General features: G+C 42.4%; 2 protein-coding genes across 2 annotated transcripts in view; both read left to right on the forward strand.

The window, feature by feature from the left end:
- The window catches only part of ptpn3 (protein tyrosine phosphatase non-receptor type 3), an 83286-nt gene extending 79433 nt beyond the window's left edge, over positions 1-3853 (forward strand). The window contains exons 24-26 of the mRNA XM_036539072.1: positions 532-677; positions 2023-2158; positions 3241-3853. Coding sequence (XP_036394965.1) covers positions 532-677; positions 2023-2158; positions 3241-3321 — 363 coding nt within the window. The 3' untranslated portion in view covers positions 3322-3853. The remainder of the gene's footprint in view (positions 1-531; positions 678-2022; positions 2159-3240) is intronic.
- A 3262-nt stretch (positions 3854-7115) lies between these two features.
- Positions 7116-27880, forward strand: part of epb41l4b (erythrocyte membrane protein band 4.1 like 4B) — a 90426-nt gene continuing 69661 nt past the window's right edge. The window contains exons 1-3 of the mRNA XM_036538449.1: positions 7116-7915; positions 24384-24488; positions 27592-27634. Of these exons, the coding sequence (XP_036394342.1) occupies positions 7655-7915; positions 24384-24488; positions 27592-27634 (409 nt within the window). The 5' untranslated portion in view covers positions 7116-7654. The remainder of the gene's footprint in view (positions 7916-24383; positions 24489-27591; positions 27635-27880) is intronic.

Consider the following 27880-nt stretch of genomic DNA (forward strand, 5'->3'; position numbering starts at 1 on the left):
GTGTTATGGAATGTCCGAGACCTAAAAATGGCTTTCCCCTCTTAAGCAAGGTTAATTTAAATTCGTTTTAATCAGAGGGGCCCCTTTTTTATGAAAAAGCACTGGAGAGTGAAGCTCACAATCACTGCTGATTGCACAGCGAAGAACTTCAGAATTTCATGACCTGAATTTATACATAAATACTGACTTTTTCCCCCACGTTGAGCAGTGTAGCATAGTGGTTAAGGAGCAGGATTCGTAACCGAAAGGTTGCCGGTTTGATTCCCCATGGGGGCACTGCTGCTGTGTCCTTAGGCAAGGTACCTAACCTGCAATTGCCTCAATAAAATATCCAGCTGCATAAATGGATAAAATTGCCAAAATCTGTAATTGATGAAGAGTGTCTGCTAAATGCAAGTAAAGTAATGCATAGTATTTTGAGCTCATTTGCTGCAGAGCACAGGTTAGCATACTTTCACTGCCCAATCCTTTGGCATAAACAGCTCCATGTCTGAGTGGCGATTCCCCTAACGGGCAGCCGTTTCCTCACAGATGGGGGAGAAGCGGTCGGTCACGCACCTGCAGTACGTCGCCTGGCCCGACCACGGAGTCCCGGACGACCCCTCCGACTTCCTGGACTTTGTCAGCTTCGTGCGGCAGAAGAGGAACGGGACGGAGCCGCTGATTGTCCACTGCAGGTGAGAACGCGGGAAGCGGGAACTGTTACACTGTTTGCCCGTTGTGTACACTCTTCATACACACAACACCGGGCCCGTCCTCAGGGTGAGGTCACCGACTCAGTTCAGTCCTTTTTGAGCGGGAAGTCTGATACGTTGCTATGGCTCCGTAACTAAAGACAGGTGTAAGCTAGGTGAAGGTCGCATGAGGCCCGGGGAACAGTTGATTGTTTAACAACTGTGCGTGGCACTTCAACTCCCCAATCAAATGATACTTAAAGTAAAACTAAGATGAATTATTATTATTATTACTTAATTTAGTGCTTTGCAATGTACTTGACCACCAAATTAGACCACATAGTTTTTGTAGAACATTCTGGAACATTAATTCTGCATTTAATCCTATGGAGCATTAAAGCTATGCAATATTTTGTGAGCACTGAAACTGCTTACTGAATGATGTGCAAGCTAGGTAGTGATCGCTCATCATGTTCACTGGTTAGTATGTAAGATTTCTAGAAAATACATGAGTTTGTATGGATACAAAGCGTAAATGTGTAAATGTGTGTGCATGAGTGATGTGGATGTAATATTTTGTTCGAATGCCTCTGTACCCCCTCATGGGGAAATGTTTTCAACTACTCTGGATAAGATGGATAGTGCAATACAAACAAATGCTGCAGTATCAGTAGCTTACTGTTGTTTTGTGCAAAGTACATTAGCAAAGCTGTAAATTTTGCATGCGGTATGTACTTTTTAAAAAAGTAGGATACAAAGTGACCCAACATTAGTGTTAATCATTACACGAAGATGACTGAGCAGAACACAGGACAGTGTAGTTACAGTAGAGAATATTACATCTTCTAGTTCTGAGCTACATAATTGAATCAGCCTTTATTTCTGCTGCTGACTGTAATAGGTATTTACAGCTTCTCTGTAGGTCAATAGAAAGGCATAAGGCATTGTTCTTCCTGTGGTCCTTTTCAGGGCCACAGGAAGCAGCCTCTGTTTTAACATCCTCATAAAAATATATCAGATATCAAATTGTCATACAATCAATGAATATATAATGCGATAATTGAAATGTACATGAAATAACATGTAGGTATTGAGAGTTTGCCACTTTCATATTATGAAGTTGTCTGTATCTATAAATATATAGTCATCACATCACAGTGGTCAGTGCATTTAACAATACATTCATTAAGTATATCACCACATTTCCATCAGTTTAGAGGAATGTGCTGAATCTTCATTGTATGTATTTTTTTGAAGGGCCTCTTGACCCTCCACTCAATATCCTTTGCTGGCCATCTCACATCTGGTATGATTTACTATTATTGTTTTTTTTTTTTTTTTTTTGCAGTGCCGGGATTGGGCGAACCGGTGTACTTATCACCATGGAAACGGCAATGGAGCTAATTGAGAAAGACCAACCCGTGTATCCCCTGGATATCGTTAGGAGATTAAGAGACCAGAGGGCCATGATGGTGCAGACAGGGGTGAAGTACTCTTTGTGCCTGTGGCTTAAATTTGTTCGTAATTTACCAGACTGAACCAGGGGGCTGTTTGTGAAGCAAGGCTATTGCTGCACACATCATTGTAATGCACCGCGAAGATGCTCAGATAATTATGACCTTTCATAATAACCACACGTTAGTGCTGTGCAACTCTGTGCCAGTAAGGTTTGTAGCCAAAATGAAGGGGAAAAAAAATATTAGTTAAAATGCAATATTTAAATGATCACCATTTTAAATTCACTTTTGAAAGCAAAAAAAAAAAAAAAAAACAAATTGGAAACTAAGTAGCCAATAAATATGAAATAAAGCCAAAGGAAAACTAGGAGGCTGGTTCCCTCCGGTCTAAATGTGTGAGATGTGCAAGCTGGGAAAGAGACAATACCAAAATAAGAAAAATACAAACGCACCACTGCAGTCATCCTACTCTGTCTCTCACACAATGCACAGCAACACAGAAGCAAGCAATCACTAACGTTTTGCTGGATCGTAAGGTGTCTCCCATCAATAATCTTGACGGCAGCGGATATTTCTGATTTCTGGCATTGCCCCAGCCCTTTACCGCCATGAATATATCACAACTGTCACGTGCACTTGAATGCAGACTGAGAAGAAGGTCTGCTCTGCACTGTAGCCCCGCAACAGTGTGCAGAAGTCCCATCTTCACTTTAACACCAGCGATCAGAATAAGTCGGTTGGCTGTCAGGGTGCACGCCTCTTTTAAATCGCTTCTAGCACACTGTCCTCACACATTACAAATGTTACATGTTGTCCTTCAATCCAAGTACTTTTCAGCATCGGTAGGAGCTTGTGAATGTTCCATTTTCTGAATGATGCAAAAATGACTGAAATGAGGCCTTCGTATGTCTTTCTGTACCCAGAAAGGCAATCGTAAATCACATGACTAACTGCCCCTCTTATATTTTTATACATGTTTATGAAATACAGGTTAGCATTTGGATTGAAGGTTCACAGGGAGAAATGGTGATAGAATGTGATTTATCAAGTGATATGTCTGACCTAACTGTAGCACTAACTGGTCTCAACTGTTTTGGATGTGTTCACAGAGCCAGTACCGGTTTGTGTGTGAGGCCATCTTGCGGGTGTACCAAGAGAAGAAGCAGACTGCCCAAGAGGCTTACAGCTAGCCCCAGCAGAGCATGGAAATTTCCCCACACATTTATAAGCTCGCTCAGGAGAGAAGAGAGAGATATCCCATGGACACTTGCAGCTGGCTCCAGGAGAGGATGGAGATTTCCCCCGGACAGTTAAAGCTCGCTCCAGGAGAGAGAGAGGAGAGAGATTCTCCCCCCGGGCATCTACTGCTAGCTCCAGGAGGGAGAAGAGTGATTCCCCTTTCCCTGGACATCTGGAGCTAGCTCCAGGAGGGGATGGAGACTTTCCCCCAGACTGCCCACCCCGTCTGCAGGCAGGCGCTTCGACACACTGGGCCAGCAGGAGGGATGGCCGTGCGTGTGTACCGACCCACCCAGAGCACACTGGAACCGCGGCACTTTACAGCGTAAACGGGAGTGTGGACAACACCACAGCCTCTTATTTGTAGAAATAGTCAAACACTATGTAATCCTACCTATATGTGCCAAGTACTGCTTCAACCACCAGACATTCATCTCCATGTAAAAAGGGCACTGTTTTAAATAAATCCTGCTGATCGATTAACACGGGGCGTGCTGCAGTATGTATTTCTGGCGTGGTTATGTTTGCTTGCTCCTGATGTTCTTATTGCTCACTACACATTACCAGTTCAAGATTTCTTAGAAACGTTCTGACTCCATTTTTATTGTTAATATTGCTGTTTCTGAAAACAAATGGCACTTTTGTTTCCATACATAATGGCTTTCATAAAGCATAGATTTTGATTGGCTGAAAGCCGTCTGTTTACCTAGTTCCGTCAGAGAGGCGAACGAAGGGACAAAGAATGACAATAGTCGTCATTTTGTGTAGACACATATGTATATATCACTGGTTTATGCTTCTAGAACATTGTTTCATTATTTTCAAAGAATATTCTTTTAGTAGTTTGTCTTCAGATTCAAAGCATATTAAAAGGCATATTAAAGAGGGCTATGCAACTGTCTGTTTCATAATTGCCTATTTCTTAATAGGTGAATTATAACTGTAATATGTTTAATTTATATTTTCTACAGCCTTATATGCACCTGTCCATTTCATATATGGATGTAGAAAAAAAATAGATTAGAGTCATAATTTATGTCATTAAGAAACAGGCTATAACCCATTACGAATGTCTATTCTATGTGATGTAGCCAAGGTCTGCAAAAAGAGGCCTGAGAGGGAATTCAGTGGTGTCTGTGAAAGGCACGATTTTAGAAGTTTAAAAAGCATTAAAATGCCATTACCACCACTGAATGATAATGTGGTCCTAATGACACCAGCAGGATAATGAAATTCAAGCCATTCTCTCTGTAACTTCCTAGCCAGTTAAACTGACTACAAGTATGTGGATATTCTTCTCTGAGGAAAAGGCAAAAATATTCAAAGGAAAAAAATGTCATTACCACAACACTTCTGTCATAACCATATGACAGAACAACAAACATCGGAATTAGATACTTGTAGCTTATCCTTCAGAAGTTAAAAAAATAATACTACATCCACATTTTGTCAAACACGTTATGGGTAAGTATAACAGTGTAAAAAGCTTTTAAATAATAACCTGAGTACATCCTGAATGTGGCATTACATCATTTTATAAAATCAATTACTCAACAAATGTATTCCCACTGACAAGGTTCAAGTTAAATACATTTTCACAACTTTTATGCTGATTACATTTCCTACCTCAACATCCATAATGGATGGTTTTAACAGTTATGACAATTTTATACAGAAAAATACAGAACAATTACAGAAGGGGGTACACATTTTATTTAATGAATATGTATTTTAAGAAAATTTGTAATGTCAGCTTTACAGGTAGTTGAAACACCTTTAAACTATTCATGCTGTTCTACAATTGACAAAAATAAGTACTCTGATTTTCATCTCTATATGTAGCAATGCAATATCTTTCAATGATTAGAAGTACATACAGCAGGCAATTGATCAATCATTCATTAATACATTCAGAGTTCATAACTCCTCACCTTTTGGCTGGAGCACAGTTCAGGAAGGCCATTCCCTCTTGGTTATATCAACAAAACCTCTTTCGGCTGTATCAACAAAATGTTTAATCAACCCCAGATGCAGTCTGTAAAGCAACATATGCACATTATAATCTGCTATGAAGTATTTGCATTTCCAACATAAATGAGCATTTACGAGTGTAGTGAAAATGAATAGAATATACTTTATTGATCCCCAAAGGGAAAATTCACGATGCACGTCTGAGTAAGCATGTTAAGTAGCCTCTCCACCAATGATGCTCTCATTTTATGCTTAAATTTTCATCTTTTGGAGTTTGCATCTGTTGTAGCCTAGGGGCATACCATTAATGGTGGCCTTAGGAGTAACAAATAAGGAGTTATAAAATCACAACTTTTTAAAAAGTATCACCTTTTGCACCAGAAATGTTCCCCTCTTGGAAGAGAAGACATTTGGACAATTCAATAAATAGATGCTTTATATGTATCTTCAGGGTACAGTCGACGCTGGCAATGGAGCCAGTTAAATATTAATCAGAAAATGAATCTTTAAAAAAATAACGCTGGCAAACTGCTCCATTCAAATTTTCAGCTATAATTACTTGAATGCTGCATACTGTCTTGCATACTCATGACAAGAATGGTGCTCATAATCATCACTGTATTCTTGCACATTGAAATCCATATGCTAACATGTACATGACGTAACATAATGAAAAGCAGGATTAAAATTATAAAATAAAACCTACTGTGGTTAAAATGCAAGGGCTGTTGCCTGCTGTGGCTAAGACTTGAACACACGAGACAGGCTTATCGCAGAGGATATTGAACAGAATTGGCAGACCAGAAGTTACATAATTATTGGATGCAACACAAGAAGGATTTCTTGTTTTCATTTCAAGTATTGCTGTTAACTAGCTAAATATTACATAATACGACCCCCACCACTGCTACCACTTTTATTTTCACTTTCAAACATCTATAAAACAAGCCTAGAAACCGTTCATAACAATAATGTATCAGTATCTGTACAGTATGTGCATTAATAATGATCAATTTCTCTGTCGTTCAATCCGTTGGCTCTTATAGCCATATATAGCGCTAAACCTATTTTATGATATCGTGCAGTTACCCCACTTGTTTGGCAGCTTGCGTACTGTAACCTGCAATCGTAATATTCCCTCATTCAACGACTGAAGATGTAAGTTGGAAGCTTGAATGTAAAATGTACTGGTAAGACTCAATGACGATATGACATGTTCACTCTGAGTGGGATGGTTATCAAAACATAATTTAAGATGCGGACTTGAAATGACTTATCCAGACCGAGACCTTATGAAGTCAGACCCCACCGATGTACCAACGGTCATGTGCCGCTATAATGGTGACAAAATGTTAACCATCTAAACATAGCAATAACAGCTATTGTTTTATTGAGATTTCATCGCCTTACCAGCATCCTGGTGTATGTTATGTCTGGACCAATACCATATACCTGCTGTGGAGTTTTCCAGCAAGTCCTGCATGTAGATTCCACAGCTTTTTTTTCTTTGCAATTATATAATCATCATTGTTTATAATAATAAGATGACACCTACACGCTGGGTACTACTACTACTACTACTGCTGCTGCTGCTGCTACTACTACTAATACTAATACTACTCATAATAATAATAGTAATAATAATAATAAAACATTTGGCTTACCAGCCGATGGCGCTAGTACTCAAACAGCAAAAAAGTTCCTCTGTTTCCAGTGTTTGTTCTTACGCAGGCGCAAAGCATGCTGTTTGTCCAGTTACTCTGGTTGACTTACCTGCGAGGTGCATCAGTTTCGGTTGAGACAAGAGAGGAAAAATATTGTACGAGCTAGTACACGAATGTGTGTGTGAGACTGATTCTGGCCGGCGGCTGAATCGCAGAATCTGCTTTAGGGGTGAAGCGAGGCAGCGGGGAGCAGATCGCTCGAATCGCCGCACGGGAATTATCAATCAGTGCAACACCAGCCAGTGGCAGGTGAGGAGAATTTCAGTCAACTTGCAAAGGAATTCTTGCCACTTATCTACACTTTTGGCGGATGGCTGTTCAATATTAGAAAACCAAACTTTGGTTTCTGGAAACTGGAATCTTGGACCAGTTCGGTAAAGGTTTTGATCTTTTTTTTTTTATTCTTCATTGTGTCTTAGTCAACACGCGACAGTATTGTAGCTATTCGGTGTCACACTGAAGTGTCACCATAACAGCTGTGTTAGCTACTTCCTCCTGAGTGGGAATTCAATTGGTATCGGATCTTGGTTTGCTTTCGTTAAGTGTCGTGGACTTGGGTCTTGTGGAAAAGACAACGTTCAACAGAAAGATGATGGGTTTTCTGCGACGGACATTCAGCAGACGGTCAATGAGACGGTTTCAGACGTCGGACGAGCACGATGGCAGAGGTAGAGGGAGAGGCGGAGGAGGTATCGCCGCACTACAAGCGCACCAACAGCAGGTCATTCACACCCCCGCCGTGGTGACCGGTGGAGCAGTGGTTCATATACCCGCTGCGGGAAACAGCAAGTCGGTAATAACGTGCAGAGTCCTGCTACTGGACGGATCGGATGTTAACGTAGAACTGCCGGTGAGTTTTCCATTTGTTTGTTTTCGCATGTTTGTTAAAGCGCCTTGCCACGCATTGTTAAAACAGTACTGGGTAGTAAAATGAAGCGAAATGCATTTCATGTTTATCTACATGTTTTTGGTACTGTTCAGCTGAAACATCGCAGGACGCAAACTTTGGATGGCTTAAAGTAGCCTATATCGCTAATGATGAATTTCTCAGCTTCCCGTCGAACGGCTGGAAAGAACTTCAGCTTGCTAGCAACGTTAAACATGTCTCCCTGGTTGTGAACGTGAGTCATAGAGGTGGCAACTGAATATTAATTTCCAACTTGTTGATTGATGCTATTTCGTGTGGTTCACGTATTAAATTTGCAAGCGAAAATATTCACGCTAATAGTTATTTACGCGTTAGATTGTGAGGACTGGTTAGGCAGGTAAGTTAACATTGGCACTGTCCTGCCCAGGCTGGTTACAGACTCTCGGGAAAACAGACATACGACATCACTGTAGGAAGTAATTATTTTTCCCCTGTTTCATATGATTTCCCCAGATAAAACACGGATGTTACAAAGTTAGCGATGCTAATACTGTTGTTGTCGTCGTTGTTGTTGTAATGATAGGCTACTAAAGTGTTGGATTGGTGTGGGTTATTTGTACAGTACGTTAACATCCAAATGGACAGCACATATAAAGAAAACCAGCTGTTTCTGGAATTGGAGGAAAAGCTGAAAAAAAGCATTAGATAGGCTACCTAGTTTTTTCCCCCACCAGAACACTTTCATTTTTTATTTTTACGTCTGCTTCTGTCGCTGAAACCTGCCGGTCGCCCTTTGACCCAGTCAGTTCACCCAAGCCCTCAAAACTTTATCACTGACCTTTGACTCCTCCTCATATTGTCGGCTGAGCTGACAGTACACTTGATGACACGACATCAATATAGACGTGTTCTCCACACGCGCAAATAACTGTTTTGAATGGGCCGTCTCAGTACGAGCGCGAATATTTGGTTTAACAGTAAATTATTTGTGTATTTTGAATGTGCGGGTCCGCTGGTGTATGGAGTCTTTAATTAGCTTACATTGACATTGCTTTAATTTCACCATATGTCAGATCAACGCTGTACGAAACATAGAAAGCAACCCAATTACTGGCAATAGTAGCACTATCACAGTAAATTGACGATTTTGCCTTTGAAAAGATACCTAGAGCACTTCCTAGAGCACTTCTCCGTAAAGGAACATATCTAGGCTAATTGGAGCTTAAAAAGAAATGTAATTTTACTCGAAAATACGTACTTACAGTGAATCCCAGGGAAGCTTGGTGTACTGGGTAAAGTTGGATTTGCTGTAGATGCACACACTGAAGTCAATAGGCCTTATGAGGGTACTGGTTTCCATAACTGTTTGGCACAACCATCAAACATTTTCCCTTGCTTTCGTTTTCTTCATAGTACCTCTTGGGTTCCTTCTAATGCACATCTACATCTAAAGTATTTAGTAGCGAGAAGAACAATTTGCTTGAGAGCCTTCAGCTGCTTTATTGAAATTCAGTCCAGTGTTTTAATCACCTTGCAACCAATCAACAGGTTGACTCCTTATGTTTGCTTGTGTTGTACTCTGCCTCACTTGTAAGTCTCTTTGGATAAAAGATTCTGCCAAATGAATAAATGCAAATGTAACAGGTGAACAAGGTTGTATGATTCAAGCCTGTACAGCCGTGTGTTTGAGGGAATGTGGAGGAATCAGGGCGAGACTAGCACCTGTCCTGCCTCTCCCTTGCGCCACAGAAAGGATGCTTCCCTTGTTTGTTGGGCAGGTTCTAGCAGGTTCCCAGAGCCTAAGCAGCGACCGTACGCTGTTGGCAGTCGTTGTGCATCCCCGGCAGCACGTCATTGCCATTATGTAGCGCTAATTAAATGGCATATGCCTGGCCTGCAGAGTCCCCTGACTTTGCAGAAGAGTGGGAAACAGCTGGAGCAGGTGAATTGTGCAGCGTGGCGATTCTCGGTGATCACATGTCTGTATCTGGGAGAGTCATGCTTCTTTTATTTTCCCTTTATTTATCGATCAATCAACCAATGAATCAAGCCGTCAAGCAATAAATAAATAAATAGCTAGACAGACAGATAGTGTTGCCTGTTGAAATGACGCAAACATTTTTTGAAGAGTTTGTGTAGTTGTCTGCTATGTTCCGAACCATTTTTAAATCCAGCGCAGAGAGGTTGGTCTTAGTTACGCTTTTAATTTACTGCCCGGTTCCCCTGTTACTTTCTGCTGTAGATTTCATTTTTGCTGTGACCTTTTAGCTCTGTTTCCTTTCTGTAGTGAACCCCAATCAAACCCATTATTGGAGAAGATTCCATAGAGAGTAATAACTGGATTATATTAGGTCATTAACAGGTCTGTTCTACCATTATTTTTAAGACAGAATTCAGCTGTATTGCAATTTGCAGCCTTGCTTAAATTGCATTTGTGAAATGTTTGTAGTAGCCTGTCTGGTACATGGGTGCATGTTGTAAGGTTAGCTTTGCTTTGTCTGTATGCATCTTTTTTTCCTCTCTGTAATCTCCTTTTCATCTAGTCCTGGCAGCCATTCCCATCTCTCCCATGTTGATATTTTGGCATAACTCTTCAAATTGCGCAGAGCTCTATTCAAGTAATTGTGATCTGACATCTCAGCCAAAGTAATAATGCCATTATTGGTAATAGTAACAGGAAATCAGGGAGGGCCTTTTTACCCCTCCAAACATGCCTCGTAGTCCAAACAGTCAGGAATGATTACACAAGGTGCCACTCTCCCTTTTTCATTTCTGGGCGTTGCATCGCTGGTAACTTTTATTGTTGTTAACAGACTGCAGCACCTGTTTCTAGCCCTTAGGTCTGGATTCCCAGCCCTGACAACCTGAACATTTGAAAACAAGTGGCGCCAAGAGCGATGATATGGAATCTGATTTGCAATTCCAGCATTTTGTCGTCGTGTACAAAAATGTTTGTGAAACTGTATTTTTGTGCGATGAAACTTCCTGTAGGCCTGTGTTTACAGTAAAATAGCATAGCATCTATTTTCTGTTGATTTCCAAACATATGAATGCCCATGTCTTGCACTCCTCTCTATGTAGTTGAACCCAAGACAAAATTTAGGATTTTCCTTCACCTTTAGCTTTATCTGTTCTCCAAAGGCTTATCAACCCAACCTTATTTACACGTTAACTTTTTATATAGTGCTTCAATACTGCAGCACACTCTAAATGTAGATGGATAGATCACTTGTTAGCATGAAAACCCAGCACTTAGTTTTTGCCAGATATGGTTTGTTAAAGGGAGGATTCAGCATGAAAAAACGTGGTTCGCCTTTAGCGACCAGGTGCATATTTTGAATGTTTTAAAAGATGAAAACGCACTAATACTAGCCCGGATGATTTCAAAGTCATGCAGGTTTTACAGCCAACGCATGCTTTGTTGGCAGTTCATGCACTGTGCACAGCATGCTCTGAGTTCCTTCTACTTTCAATTTAGAAATCAGGTGATGGGGAAATGGAGTCACCTAGTGTAACCGCTGCAACCTTTGTTTTGCACAGATTTATGAAATACATGAATTTTTTAATCATTAATATTCCAGCTTTGTATCTGTTAGGGTATAGGTTTCTATTAAGAGCGTTTCTGTAATGACAGCAAGTTGAAACAGAAGCCAGAGAGTGTGCTGTTTAACCGCTGTGTGGGTAGGCCAGATTGAGATGTTTTCTTTTAATAATCTGTATCACCCAGATGCATGTCGTTTTGTTTACTGGTCGGGTCAGAAGAGGTAATGAGGAGGTGAATCGGATGAATGAAAAAATCTTGCACAAGATGTCAAAATCTCTGCATACTGGAAGACTTCTCAGAGATTTATCAGTCAGATTAAGCCTTTTACAAGCATGACGAATCTTCTGTCTGTCGCTGACCACGTCATCCTCTGCTAAGAAGCAGTGCATGTAATCTGTGCTACATTTTTACACTGACCAGCATCCACTGATGAACCATTAGAGAATCTACAAGTAAAATGAAACTGACCCAACTGGGGTGGCAGTGTAGCATAATGGTTAAGGAGCAGGAATGGTAACCAAAAGGTTTGTCGGTTCAGTTCCACACTGGGGCACTGCGTCTGCTAAATGCCAATAATGTAATGTAAAAAAAGCAATGTCTCATGTAATTTTGACTGGCTGTTAAAAGTTTCAGTGTTTTTCACCTTTTCAGCAGTTATCATTGTCATTACAAACATGTTGTCATAGTTTATAGCTGTGTATGAGGCAACAGAATGAAATAAGCATGACAAAATTTAAACATATACTTATGTCACGGCTTGCCTGTTCACACCAGTGGCTTATTGCAGTGCAGTCATTTATCTCCCTTCTTTTGCAACCAAATATTGTTAGCTATACAGTCGCTTCAATGTTCAGCGTTTTTTTTTTCTTCCAAACGAAGAGTCTGCCATCTGCCACCCAACATGTTTGCCCCTGCCTTGATATTTAGCAATGTCTGGTATTCTTTTAGACATGTGAGATCCTGCAGCAGTGCTTCTAAACACTGTGCTTACTAGGGCTGCACGATATGGCCGTCGCGATATATCGAATAGCTATTTTTAGCGCAGTGACGGCTATCCCTGGTATGCGGCGTTAGGTTTCTTCCCATATGTTTTTTCCCTTTAGTCATACCTGATGCGGGAGCACACCTCCAAAGTTCAGTGAAATGCTTCCGGGGCAGAAAAATATAACTTGTATCTATACAGTTGGTTAACTTACCTGTTATCTTTGAAAAACGTGTAGCATATGTTTTCACTCTTTAGCCATGTCTTTCTATGTACCACATGGAAGCAGGAAGAATAATGCTGTTGCTGTGATATCAACATTGAATAGATACAAGTGGCGTTTTTTTCCCCTGGAAGCATTTCACATGGCCTCGGAAAACTGGAGGTGTGTTCCCACATCAGGTATGACTAAAGGGAAAAATATATGGGAAGAAACCTAACGCCACATACTGGGGATAGCTGTTATTGCGCTATAAATAGCTATGCGATTAATCGCGATGGCTGTATCGTGCAGCCCTGTACTGCTTACAGTCTTGGGCTTGAGGTGCAGCTCACTGGGTGAGAGTGGATGTGCTTCGAGAGCCTCATCACTTGATAAGCCCAGAGCCCAAACTGCAGCTCCCTGCTTCTTCACCAGAAACAGCACGGACAGAACCGAGAGAGGCGTCCCCCGGTTCCGGCCATCTGGACTTTTCTAGTTAGTGGCCGAGTGCTGAAGGGTGGAGCTATTCCCATGCATGCACCTTCTGTTCCTACTGTGCATGCCCCCCCCCCCCCCCACTCCTTGTTCATCACCCCCCCAGCCTGGAACCCAGGCGCTGCTGAGGAGAGCATGCTGAACACTGAAAGGGAAGTCTCTCTCTGGCTTGTACTTGTGCGGAATCTAGTAGCTTGTATCAATACCTTCTTATTTGCCAAAAACTCTTACAGATGACTATGATTTGAACAGAAATTCGTTACATTATATTGCTGTCATTTAGCAAATGCTCTTACCCAGAGAGGCATAGGTTACAGTTTTTACATGTTACCCACGTATACAGCTGGATATCTTCTGAGGCAATTGTGGGTTAAGTACCTTGGCCAAGGGTACAGCAGCAGTGCCCCAGTGGAGAATCGAACCAGCAACCTTTGCTTTATGAGCCTTGCTCCTTACCACTATATTATATTGACGGTCAGTATGCCCAGCTATCCCCTGTGTGTGCACCATGTGCTGGTTCTTAGTTTTTAGCTGCAGTAGTATGTGCGAGACTTTCATTATAAAATGAAAATTTCACTTAGATAATATATCATGTATAACCTGAATGTGCCAGCACCGCCAGCACATGTCTGGTTGTGATTAGTGTTCACTGAAATCTTGGTGGCCCTGTTCACCTTTACTTTGATGATCAGAGGTAAGTGGCAGTTCTTGATTCATTTGAATTACTGAACTTGCTGTGATTGACAATCCAAAGCAAAATTCGGAAGGCTAATTAGACTTTGGAGTGCGGCTGTGAAATCTGTGAGCATTTTGTTTGATACTCCAGTTTTTGTTTTCAGTATTGGTCTTACATTTAATAAATTTCATAAACTGGGTCAAAATTGTGTTTGAACATGCATATTTATATATTACAATGTATTATTGAATGAACGCAAATAAACTGAATTGCATTTTGTATTTAATTGTGATTTGGTAAAATCATGACGTGAATGCAGCAAAGTGACATCCTTAGGCACACAAACTAATACAGCCATAACAAAAGAAAACTTCCTGAAACCTAGATCAGATTTGGAATTGAGAAATATGGTCCAGCTAATATTGCAGTTCTGATTCGGCCCTAAGAAACTGGCTACACCTGTGATAGTGTGTAAATCTGCAGATGTTTTATGTTAATGATGGATCACAGTAGCCTTTTCCATCGCGTGATGTCCATTTTTTGCAAGGCCCAGCATGTTTCCAGAGCAGAGTTAATCTTGTGATCATGAAGCAGGTTTCTTCACTTCCAAATTCTTGCTTGCAGATTTCATGGGGCATCAACCCAAATTAAATCTGTCAGGTTTTTCCAGTGCCTGCTCTCACAATCAAAATGAATTTATAACAGTTTATTATTGTGGTAGTTCCCACTCTACAAAGGAAAAAATGCTAGGGATTGTTTACACTGTCTTGACTGCAGCATACCAACTGTCAGAACCAAAATACGCAGGAACAGAAGGTATATTTGTAAAAGCTTATTAAACTGTGTGTAGTATGTCTACATGTCTAAATAAGAACATACAGTGACATTAGCTGAGTTCTAATGGCTGAAAAATGTTGTGACTCAAACCAAACATTAAGCTGGACCTGAATTTTGAAAAAAAATGTTTTTTAAATGATCTGGACAAGGGGAATAATTATAAAACAGTGGCACAGTGACACAGAGTCCGGGAAATGCATGGCTGGCTTTGTCTGCACTTTTGTTTGCTCCTGAAATGTAATGGGCATATCAGGTTGTTTCTTTACCGTGGCTATTGAAATGGCTACACCAGAGCTGGGGATTCTAGCCCAGTTTCTATTCATTGCGCCTGGCATTGTTTTTCTCTCCCCTCCACAGTGTAACCATATCTCTGTTTAACATATTGCCCCTGAAGCATTTCCCTTCCCAGAGTAACTACACATTCTGTCAGAAGTTACACTCGGGAAGCTATATTCGCCAGTGTTCAATTAACTTTCAGTTTCTTCTTAATTTTTTTTTTTTTTTTTTTTGCGAACAGCATTTCACGTGATCTCTACCTCACCTTGACCCTACTCAAAGGGGGTTAAAGTTCAGAGCTTGCTAATGACATGCCTGTCTTGGGCCTGCACCTCCCACTAAGGTGCCAGGTAGTGCACTGGGAGACTGTTTGCAATGACTGATTAGCTTATTTTATAGGATATACATACAGCATGATCACAGATATTGTCACTGTAACAATTTAACCATGGATAAACCATGAATATTTAAAGGCCCAAAAGCTGACATTGAAAGGTGATACAGACGATTCAATCAGTGAATTCAAGTGCCAGTTCATTAGAAATGTGTGGGATTTCTCTGAACGCCACCTCAAAATTGTACTTTTAGTGTGCGTGACTTTTCCTGCTATGATCATATATCAGTGGGCAGTTCTGCACTTCCACAGTTAATTCATGCGTATCCATAGTAACTGTTCTGTTGACACATGCAGACTGTGCTGTATCTGCAGGAGGCAGGAAGAGAAAGTGACATATGTGAGCAGTGAGGTTAAAGGTCATTCAGGCTGGGGGGTGCAGAGTTTGGCTCACTGAATTGGGAAAGTGGGTTTCCGAGATGCTTTTGAAACCAGCCGCAGTGTCTGTTCCTCCAATGCAGTATGCTAGGGAGTTCCACACAGAAGCTGCAGCACTAGCAAAAGCCCTATCTCCCCAGAAGCAAAATTTAGACTTAAAAGATACAAAAAGCCTGGCATCAGCTAACCAGAGTCTGGAGCCAGGCGGGTTTGCAGGAGTGTGTTTCTGTGCAAGATCTGAGAAATACAGTGGAGCCAGACAACTTGCAGCCCTGTAGGTCAGGAACAGATTCTCATAATTCATCCTAAACATGACAAGGGACCAGCGTAGGCTAAAAAGCACAGGGTTATTGTTCTCCCTGAGTCAGGTATGAGTGATAACCTGGGCTGCTTAGGTGTGGACATATTGTAGCTTTTTAAAAACCTTGTCAGTTGTGCTGTACAGTAAATCACTGTAATGGCACAGCCTTGAAGTGCAAGAAGCAGGGGTCAGGTTTTCTGCACTGATGAAAGACAGAAGTGTTATGTATCTCGAAAAATGAGACCTTAGTCACAATTTTAGCATGGACATCTTGAGATGGGGCAGAGTGAAAAGTCACATTGATGATTTGCACACGAGGACGAGGCACACACATTAAAACCATTAATGTCAAAACCCAAATTACCAGCTCTGCAGGACAGCAAATTAGTGTGAATTAGTTATGTCTGATTTATTGCAGTTTGATTTCAGAAACCTATATTGTGTCCATGTTTTGAAGTCTGCTGGGCAAATATAACGGAGAGAAAAGAAGTCAAGCCAGTAACAGCTTTGCTGCTGTGTGTTGTCAGCATGACCATGCAACTTAAAAACTTTGACTGCAGACTACATGTGCAAGGGGAAGCATTTACGTCATGAACAGAAGTTTCTGAAGAAGGGATCCTTGTAGAACACCTTTGGTGACAGGAGCTGTAGCTGATTGTACCTTGTTGAGGGACACATTCTTTCACCTACCTGAAATATGAGGCCAAAACCAGGAAGAAGGGATACCTTTTATACTTGGGCCCTATTCCAGAAAATCGAGACGGATGTTGTGATTTACGGTGTCAGAAGAATCACGTAAATCTAGAGGAACCAGGATATTAAAGGTGCCTTTTTGACATTGACAAGTGCCATTGCACTACTGTGCAGGGCCCAAAACCAGACCGAAATGGTTTTCACAAGCTGTTGGCATCAAAGTAACTCTTCAATTAGAAGGAAACAACATGTTCCAGGATCCAGGCCAGAAAGAGTAGGAGAAGCCGGGGTTACAAAGCCTGTCAGTGGAGAGGAATCGCCCAGCAGTGAGAGGACACAGAGTAAGAAGGGAAACCTTAACAAAAACACAGGGGTCAGGTCAAGATCACGACCGGATTCCCCCTCGAATCAGTGATCGGCTCTGTAAAATTGGCACTGTCGACCACAGAGAATTCATAGAAACTGCGCTCAGGCACAATAACTGTGGACACAGGTTCACACTCAGCGTTAGCTGCAGAGCCAAGCAGCTGGTGTTTAATCCCATTAATCTCACTTTGAAATAAAGATAAAAAAAGAGTTGCATTTCTCCACAGTAGAAGATGAGAGCCCATTATCTATTGGCTGAATTGAGTTTGTTGACGGTGGAAGAAAAAAAAAGAACCTAGGGATTGCCACAGCCATTTAGATAAATAAAAGAATTATGGGGGTGTTTTGCTAAAATACGAACTGACAGGCTTTAGATATTGTGCACTTTCAAAAGCTATATTTAATTACATACTTGGGCAGTCTTCACTTTCTTTAGTATTCCAACCAAGTTGAATCTTAAAGAAGCAGAACACCCATTTTAAACTGGCTTTGAAATTGCTGAGCGGGGTCTAAAAGAGGCCATAATAATGTTTTGATACCATCAAAGGCCCAACCTCCTCTCTTAAGTGTTGGATTTGCAGGACCTTTAAGGGAGCTGCTGTCATGGATTGGCAATGCCTTCTTTTTTATCTTTTATTAAAATTGCTGTGTAGAGGTAAACCCGTAGGCTACGTTTCCTCTGACCTGCCAAAGTTGTATGTGTGCCTTAGCTGTATCTAATGCAAGCTAATACGGTGTTTTTTTGTTTCAGTTCATTGGGTCTTACCTACTGCTCAAGCACATCTGATCATAGAGCTGTACCTCTCTGGCATCGCACCTGTGACAGAGCTTTTGCTTTTCTTCTAGTGGAGAGAATTGGTGGCTATTGATGCTGATTGTATGTGTAACCATTCAAGTGACAGCTCGGGAATTAAAGGTTTCTTTTCCTCTGTGAACTGTTTATGAGTTGTGAAGACCATGTTAACTTGCAAGGAGGAAACGTCACTAAAGAAACGCACACACAAACCTGATATGGATGATTTTGTGCCATTGGCATTTGGGCTAATGGAAATCTACCTGCTATTCAATATCCCCACCACCCTGTGTTGTGGAAGCTGGGTGACATCCTGCCATGTTATTACATTACATTACATTACATTACACTACGTTACATTATTGTCATTTAGCAGTCACTCTTATCCAGAGTGACTTACATAGGGTATAACTTTACATGTTACCCATTTATACAGCTGGATATTTACTGTGGCAGTTTTGGCCAAAGGTACAGCAGCAGGGCCCGAGCGATGAATTGAACTAGCAACCTTTCAGTTATGACCCCTGCTCCTCACCACTTTGGTACACTGCCACTGATTGATACGCTGGTTGATATGCCTAGCTATCCCCTGTGTGTGCAGCATTTGCTGGTTTTTGGTTTTACCTGAGAGACTTTCGTTATAATAAAAAATTTCAGTGAGATAATATATCATGTGTAACCGGAATGTGCCAACACTGCCTGATATGTCTGGTTGTGATTAGTGTTCATTGAATTATTGGTGGCCCTGTTCACCTTTACTTTGATGATCAGAGGTAAGTGGCAGTTCTTAATTCGTTTGAATTACTGCACCTGCCATGACTGACAATCTAAAGCAAAATTCAGAAGGCTAATTAGAATTTGGAGTACAGCTGGATATTTACTGAGACACTTCTGGGTTAAATACCTTGCCCAAGGGTACAGCAGCAGTGCCCTAATGGGGAACTGAACCAGCAACCTTACGGTCACAAGCCCTGCTCCTTGCCACTAAGCCACATCCCTGCCACATTACATTTACAGGTTGCATAGTTATTTCCGGTTTGTCTGTTTGAATTGTTTTTCTTGTGTTTTGCTAATCCTTTTTCTTTTTGTCCATGCAGTAATCCCTTGTGCAGATAGTCTGATATGTTTTCATAAATCCTCAAGTTGTGCAATGCTCACGCCATCCATTTTACCCGATCACTCAGTCCAAAAATTAAATCTGAGTCGTTACCTTGTGCTTCTCTGGAGGAAGAATATCCTTGCCTGCAAGGGCTATACAGGCATTTCAATAATTAAATCAATAAGCAGATTGTAGGCTGGGTCTTGTATACTCTGGTTTGTAAAATGAACTATGCATTGAGCATGGGTAGGTGGAAAAAAAACATTGTGATGATGACATAATATGATAAATATGCCTACTTGACCCACCTGGACACCAGGACAGCCTTGTGTTGTCCAATATCCCGTCAGCCAGGGTTTGTGGGCTGTGGAGTCTCTTGCTTACCTCAGGTGTGGCTGACCTACTGTTTTCTTGACTCTCTACCAGGTTTCATTTCATTAGTGGTTTCATCAGCATTGAGTTATTCTTTTTTGTGTGTGTGCATGTGTCTTCATGTGATATTAAGAGATGCATCATATCCAGCTCTAAAGATCAGCCTGAATGGAAATCTTATCCATTTACGCTTTACATTGTTGTCATTTAGCCTACGCTTTTATCCAGTGAGGCTTTCAAAGGAAGAGTACAAAGTGCATCTACTATAGTCGCATGAAAGGCCGTACACACAGCACATAATTGACCACCCCTGAACATGTGTCAGCCCCACACACACAGAGCTGCGATAACCGCCGATGACTAATGCTAGCACATCCTTCAGTGAATTCACGAGTGCCGTACATAAATGCAGTGTGGCAGTATAACAAACCCTACAATAAGACCACATAAGGGAGGAGAAGGTGAGTCACGCCTGGGCAGGAGACCCAATACGCAGAGGAGGTGAAGCCTTCAGTCCGTGGAGGAAGACGGCCAGCGCTTCCGCTGTCCTGAGTGCTCTGTGCTGAAGCTTATGCCACTGCATCAGGGCCAGAATCCGACTGGCCTGAATGTTTCATTTAATTCATTTGTTTATCCATTTATTTAATGAATGCAAATTTCAAATGTAGAGTTGAAAATTAGAATACAATAAAGAGTATTTACATCACATTATGTTACTTTATGGTATTGGCATTTGGCGCCGGTAGGGAATTGAGCCAGTAGCCTTTTAGTTCTGAGCCCTGCTCCTTACCACTATGCTACTCTGCCGCCCCAGTGAGTATTTAATTCATTAGTCTGATTAACTTTTGTCTCTTTTTCACCTTAAATTTTGTCATTGTTCTCTTATTAACTAATTTGTGATGTGCGTCCTTGTCATGAATATATTTGCACTATAAGAACAATTTCCTGCAAGTGCTGTCATCGTTCATCAAGAGTGAAGGTTGTAAGCTGAAGTAATTAAATAAAAGAAATAGTCATTTGCATGTCCATTTGTCGCATGGACATGATAACTGTTTATTTGCCCATGGATCCTCATGCGCACGTTATTACAGCCTTGTTCATGTCAGGTACTATTTTGTTCGATAAAAAAAATGGCAAGATGGGATTTTGTACCTCGGTTCAAACAGTTGTTGCAGTTGTACAAACCCATCACATCCCGCAGCAGAGTGAGGCTACATATCCACTCCATATCCGTCATCTTTTCAGCAGCTACGTGGATCCTTTTAGCGCTAAGCTCACCCGAAGTGGGCTGCTGGTTTCCTGCTGAAGTCCAAGGATTGTTGTTTGAATTGCATTTCCTTCTCCCTCTCAGAGTGCGGTAGCATTTCCAGTGTGGGGAACGTGGAATTGTGACAGCTACTGCTGCTAACTGTAGTGGGCCCATCCCTGGCTAAGAGGTCTTAAATGTTACACGCCACAACACCAGGTGTTTTAGTAAAGGCCCTGATTGCCGTTGCCTCCCCTCCTCTCCTCTGTGAGGAAATGCTGTTTTGCATGCTGCGCATGTCAGGATTACTTCATCACTGTGATGCATGGCCTCGGTTGCTGTGTAGTTTTCTTCTAGCCCAGTCTCTTCCGTTTATTTTCCAAACATGCATTGTTGCAGATCACAACTGAACTGTGTTCTGTGCATCCCTTAATGACATCAAAACTGAAATCTTGGGTATCCTACTTCTTCATTTCAAACCTTGTTTAAAATGGGTATTGTAGATACAGTCTCCATATCGCTTATTTGTGATTCCTAATCTCTTGCATCAGCGAGCGTGTTGACAGCAATAAAACAGAAAAAAAACCCACAACAAATATTTGTAGGTCACATTCAGTAATACCAGGAAAAAGGCAATGGCAGTTTGGCTGCCGGGCTGTTGTTCAGAGTTTGTATGAGTACGGGAGCTCAAGCTGGGAGATGCAGGTCATACCACTTGATTTACATGGTGATGAAGAAGCACTGAATATTTATGGGACACCAGAACTGTCGTCAGATGCTCTTCAGGCGAGGGTTTACGTGACAAGCACAAGGGCCCACTTACAGCCTGATTGCTCAGTTAAGCTGTATTTTAATCAGCAAGTTAAAGGGGACTCCATCCGCAACTCGTAACCTTATGTCATTTTGCAGGTTTAGGATTCCCACCAGTCTCAATCTCTTGCTCCCTCACCCTCTCCCTCTTTCTCTCCCTCTCTTTCCCTCTCTCTCTGTCTCTTGCCCCCCCTCTCTCCCTCTCCCTCTCCCTCTCCCTCTCCCTCTCCCTCTCCCTCTCCCTCTCTCTCTCTCTCTCTCTCTCTCTCTCTCTCTCTCTCTCTCTCTCTCTCTCTCTCTCTCTCTCAGTGTGTGTTGCTGGTGGTTTTTCGAAAACCGAGAAGCCTTATGGCTCCCTGAGATGTCACATTCGAATGTGCCTTGTGGCGACAGCACAATGGGGTCCGAGATTTCTTCCTCACACAGCTGTGGGAGCACTTCACGCCACGGGAGAAAAGCTAAGGGTTTTCTAAAGAGAGGGAGCAAATGACCCCCTGCTGCCCCCCCCATTCCCCCCCCGCCGGCCCATAACAATGATGCCATACATTTTCATAATGGACCATCAAAGTGCAATCCATCCCGTCACAGCGGCATCCAGCCTGTAGCGTAGTCTCGAAAAACACAAGCAGGCGAGGGACGACTTTATTATCATCCGTGGCGGGAGGCATCAGGAACGCGGGCGACGGGGGAAACCCAGCGGGAGCCAAAAGGTTGCGCCGCATCAGAGCCTCGGTGGCACGTCGCCGCCCTGCAGCAGCTGACCCTGATCGATCAGAGCTGTCGCTGGCCCCGGCCTTGCAGGTGCTCTCCCACGGGCCCCTGGCTGACGGGTCTCCCCACAGGTCTCTTCAAGACCCTGCAGCACACAGAGCGGACCTTTGTGACTTCAATTGCCACGTCTGCTGCGTTATTCTTTGAGGAGAGTCTTTTTTTTTCTTGCTTAAGAGCTCTCTCTAATTTAACCTATAGAACGGACAATTTAGAAATTCTTTTCTCACTCCTTCTGCAATTTACCCCACTCAAAAAATACCTTCTGTGAAATCAACCTTCAGTTGATTGTAAAGTGGTCTGTCTGGCTGTGTGTATCTGTCGATTTATCAATAAGCCAATTAACTGTTTAGAAATTTACCTGAAAAGTGTATTGGAACTCCCACAGGCTTGTAGTGGGTCTCCTTTCATTCCGTACCTTACAGGCACCGTGAAGCTGCCCGTAATATTGCATGTGTGTCGTGGCATAAAAATGCAGCAGGCAGCACCTAGGACAAGAGAAACCAGCAGCAAACCTCCGAGAAAATCTGAAAGGGTCGTGCCTGAAGTTACACTCAAAGCATACGTAATGACCCATGTTGTTCAGCCTTCATGTTATCAGTCTCCGAGCAGGTTGAGGAAATTGAACTGACAAGCTTTACACAAATCCCCCTGGGAGATGCTCTCATACATACAGTGGTGCATGGTGTCAGCTCATGGCCAACATCACAAACAAACATTATCGCTGAACGCATTGTAAGGCATTCAGAAATAACTATTTGGTATCGTGGCAGCCAATTACAAAACCATGAGACCTGAAGGCCACCAGCCTTCTTCCTCTGATTACGGGAGCTTTCTGCCCTAGATACAGCCTCACAGCTACATCTTTTGCTGGTTATTTTTATTGCAACCTATATATTCAAGTAGTGGGACACACACTCAGTCCTTGGGGGGGGGGGGGATACAAGCTAACGGTTCTACATTTTTTTGTGGCTACAGCATTGAAGTATTTTGTCAATTGAGGTTTCTGCAGTAAGTGGATGTCTATGCATTGTAAGTAGAACAAGACGACTTGACTACAAGACCTTGTCTTTAATACATTATTCTACCAATGATTGTGACTTATTAAACCAGATGCCATCAAGCTATCATATATAGAGTTGCTATTCATTTACAGTACATTTACAGTGGCACATTTTTAGAGATGGGCATGTGAACAAAAAAGTGCAAAAGCATAAAAATACTGGCTGGATCATCTGCACTAATTTAAAAGGTCACCGGAGTGATTTTGTTTGAGCTGTTTTGGACAATGATGCTATCTGTCAAAAAGAATGCATATGAACCTTACATTTTTATAAGAAGCAATCATTGAAAATTGGAGGGTTTGGCAACACTCTTGCGTTATGAAACCATAGCAACAGATTCATTCGCTGAACAGCTTGAACATGATATCTTTTTTTTAATCATTGTAAAGAACTGCATAGAAACACATGGAAATGCTATGGAACATCCAAAAACGTAGTAATGACTAAGATTTGAAATGCAAAGCTGGCTCACCACAAAATCACCATCTCAATGCATCACCATATGCAGCTGAAGTATGTAGGCAAACCATTGTGGTCATCAGTAGACAGGGGAAAGCAAATAACTGCTGTATCTCTGCATTCTCTAACATAGCCACTTGCTAATACAACCTTGCTCAGTTAAAGAAAAGCACTGTCAAGACTTGCCTGAAGTTTTTTTTTTTTTTTTTTTGCCAAAATGATTACCAAGGACACGATGTCACTTAGTTTCCTCCATGATTTTCCGGAGTCATTTTCCGGCTTTCTAGCGAAATGCTTCTAATGATGGTAGAGGTGAACATGAGGTGTAGTCCTCTCAGCAGAAGGGTTTTAGCTTGCCCAGAGATTGGATCAGAGATCAGAGAGATCAGATTGACCCCTCTGGTTGATATGTTTCCTTTTTCGCACTGTTATTCCCAGAGGATGCTTATTAGTCGATTTGCTCTGAATCTTACCAAATGTGAAGGCCATCTGTGTTCTTCTAGACATGATAGATGTCCTGTTTGTGCTGGACTATTATCACCAGGGTCCTTTGAGAATTTCCCATTTGAACAAACGTATTTTTTTCTTAATTTTTAGCAGGGGCCCAGATTATATCACATTTATGGTGGAATGGATCACTGGATCTGCTTCTTGTCAGTCATAATCACTCATGAATCATTTGTTTATCTTTGCAGAAAAAAGCTAAAGGCCAAGACCTCTTCGACCAGATTATGTACCACCTGGACCTAGTCGAGGCAGACTATTTTGGACTACAGTTCATGGACCAGGATCAGATGTCTGTAAGTTACAGTCATTACACTTGTATCAGTAATAACAAGCTTGATAATACTTGCTTTATGTCCAACAGGACACCCACAACTAAAACACTGTGTTTGAAGCATTAGATGGTGTCTAGCAAAGGGATTTTCTGGGAGTTGGCAGGGGTGTTCTGTGCTGTGCAGTTTTCAGTGGGCCTTGTGGATTCACTTGGGAAAACTGCAGGATGCGGTGTTTTCCATTACTGCATGTGAGGACGTCTGCCACCTAAAGTTGGGTTGTATTACCTGTACAGAGTCTCTGCTTTTTTTTTTTTTGGAGTGGTTGTCTTGCCTTTGATAAGAGGGTAGAAAATCTGGCAGGTGGGTAACTCAGGGTCTACCGGAGATATCTGTTGTTGCTGACGTCAGGCTAACGCTTGTGAGTGTGAAAACGGATGCTTCACACGGCAGTACGGTACGCAGCGTCAGAGAGAGCGATGTTTCTCCAGCGCTGCTGCTGCCTCATGGGATAGCCTCACACGGCCGTGCTTCCATTCTCCCGTTCCCTCGTATTTCTCTCGCCCAGAGACCCTGCTGTTCTCCTTCCTCTGACCTCCCCCTTCATTCCTGCGGCTGTGCCCTCTGTTAGCGAACACACTGTGCGTTCAGTTATTCTGTCTGACGACTCGATGCCCTAATGCCCGGATTTAAAATGCTTTAAGCATTTAATGCTGAGTGTTTTAATGAGTGTATAACTTAATATATTTTAGGATGGGGCGGTGGAGAGGGCTGGGGGTGGTCAGAAAGGAATTGGGGATGCTGCACACGCGGCAGAACATGGCGTTGTGGAAACAAATTGCGCCCCCGCCCCGAGCCGGCCCACCAGGTGCCATAGGCTTTAACCGGCCTCTCACCACATTGCAGTCAGCGGAGCGGCGGCAGTCCGAGGATCGATAATGTGGAGCGACAGTGAAATTATGCAGCTGCCTTTCAAACTGGCTAGCTGGGAAAATAGAACAGTCCAGCGTCCCTCCCTCCCCCCCCTCCACCACATTCCCAGGTGACCCACACATAAGCTGGAGGGGGCGCGGGGTGGGGGTGGGGGGGTGTGCGTTGCAGCAAGTTGGTACAGCTGTGCTGCCGGAGAGGGGGTTAGGGATGGGGAAAGGGGGTGTATCAGTACAGTGCTGTTATCACAGAGGGGGAAAACACTGACACGATCTACTGTTTTGCAGTCAGGTCGCAGGCGTTCGAAGTTACCAGATGATTTTTTTTTTCTTTTTCTTTTTCTTTTTTTTTTTTCCCCTGCTAGGGCTGTTTTCGCAGCACTGGCTACAGGCTCATGTGCTCTCTGTGCAAACGGGCTGCGTCAGTCACCAGAGACGTGACAATTTGCACAAGGTTGAATGGTTAGTAACAAAGAGCGGAGCCTGACGGGGATAGAATTGCCGGGATTTGTTGCTGAGAGGGTTTCTGTAATTAACCAAAAAAAAAAAGAAAGCTAAGCTGTGGCTCGGAGCTAAAATGGAATATATTCTCATAACCAGAGCTGGGAAATAGCGGCCTTTGGTCTAAGCCACTTCCAGCCCTGTTACGCCTCAGTGACCCGCAGGCCAGACTGCCGCTCCCATAGGAATCACCCAGCTCAACACGGAAACTCAAAGGTGGCATTGAGTATGCTCTGAAAGAGGCTCCCGAGCATGCGGCGGCGTGCTCAGGTTGCTATGGGAGACGAGACCTCCCCGGCGACGGGCGCGTGGAGGGCGGTCCCGGGCCGAGGTGACGGGGTCATGAAGAGAGCAGCGCTAGGCGTTCAAACGCCAGGTGTGATGCGTCTGCTCTGATAGGCGGAGCTTGGACGTCCTGGAATCAGCGAGCGAGGTGTGATGTCAGAAAAGCACGAATCCCCGGGGGGGGGGGGGGGGGGGGTGGGGGGGAGATTTAGCGAACGTGACACATGGAGATTCCACTTACGCTGTGGAACGCAGTGCAGCGGCTTTTCAAAGAGGCCATCAGCAGGAAGCTCTTGTAATCACATGACACCAGCGTGGCTCGGCATCCCCACTTTGCCCAGCACAGTCAGAGACGGCGTTCTCTAGACTAGCAAGAACTCTTACGTAAGCTCACACAAGCACGTCAGTAGCACTGCATTAGCACTTCATGACACATAACACATCTGCATTGGCCGTCTCGGCTGCCTCTTTCATCGCTCCACACAGGGATAGCAGAAGGTCACCTACACTGACCTTCTGCCTTCAAAGGAGTGAGTGCCGTACCTCATCTTTTGTGGTACAGCATAAAATTACATTACATTATTGATTCAGCATTGCATTAAAGATTTAGCAGACATTCTTGTTCAGAGTGTCTTAAAAATTGCATATAATAAAGTGGTTTGAAAACACGCACAGATGGGGCACCTCTATCTACATAGGACAAACACAATGTTTAGATCAGAAGTGCGTGCCTAGATCACCAACAACGCAGTATGTATGACAGAAGAACTACACCATTCAAACTGCAATGCTAATACATACCCTGAAGTACACTGCTTACGCTGCTTTATAATGGCGTTGTTGTACCTTACCAAAATGATACTGTATGCTTTTTCTGCAGTTGCAAACCCACATTCTCTGACCTTTTTTTTTATTTTTAACTTCAAAAAATGATGCACTGAGATTCACTAAATGGCCTATTTCTTGTCAGCTGTTTTCTCTGCAGTTCTTTGTTGTATATTTTCATGAAACCTTTTTGATAAAAGTATGTACATGTTGCTTTTTGATGGTATTTTATATAATTTGGACAGCATAATGTGCCCCTGACCTCATAATTGGATCTACCTTTTATTGCATGGAGAACAGAGAGAGTTATGATTACGTTTGTGCTGTCAGGAAGCAAATTTCACTGTTATTGTGTAAGATTACGACATTATATGTCACCTTTCCTACCTGGCAAATATCCGACTGGCATTTTTCTTTATACAGATCAAAAACACCTCATTGGTTTCAGAGTTGTTTGATCATTAGGAGACTTCAAAGCATTAGAAGTATTACAGTAAATAATCCAAGCATTTTTCAAATGTGATGATTTTCAAGTAATGATGATATTCCTTCCTCCATTACCCCCTTCCCGTCTTTCTCTTTTTCAGCACTGGCTGGATAGCACCAAACCAATTAAGAAGCAAATAAAAAGTAAGACCATTTTTCCTTGTCTATGCTCATACTGTGATGAAGCATACTAGTGCGACAGAAGTGAGTCAATTCTTTTAATGTGTTGTCCGTGGCAACCATACGTGGATTTGAAAGGTTGAACTGACCTGAAATGAGACACCATGTGGAAATTAAATATATTGTAACATACTGAGAAATATGTTGCTTAGTCCTTGAATATATTGCAGATACATTTAAAATATACTAATTTCAAAGCAGAAATATATT

Source organism: Megalops cyprinoides, chromosome 10, assembly GCF_013368585.1.
Source record: "Megalops cyprinoides isolate fMegCyp1 chromosome 10, fMegCyp1.pri, whole genome shotgun sequence".
Taxonomy (NCBI): Eukaryota; Metazoa; Chordata; class Actinopteri; order Elopiformes; family Megalopidae; genus Megalops; species Megalops cyprinoides.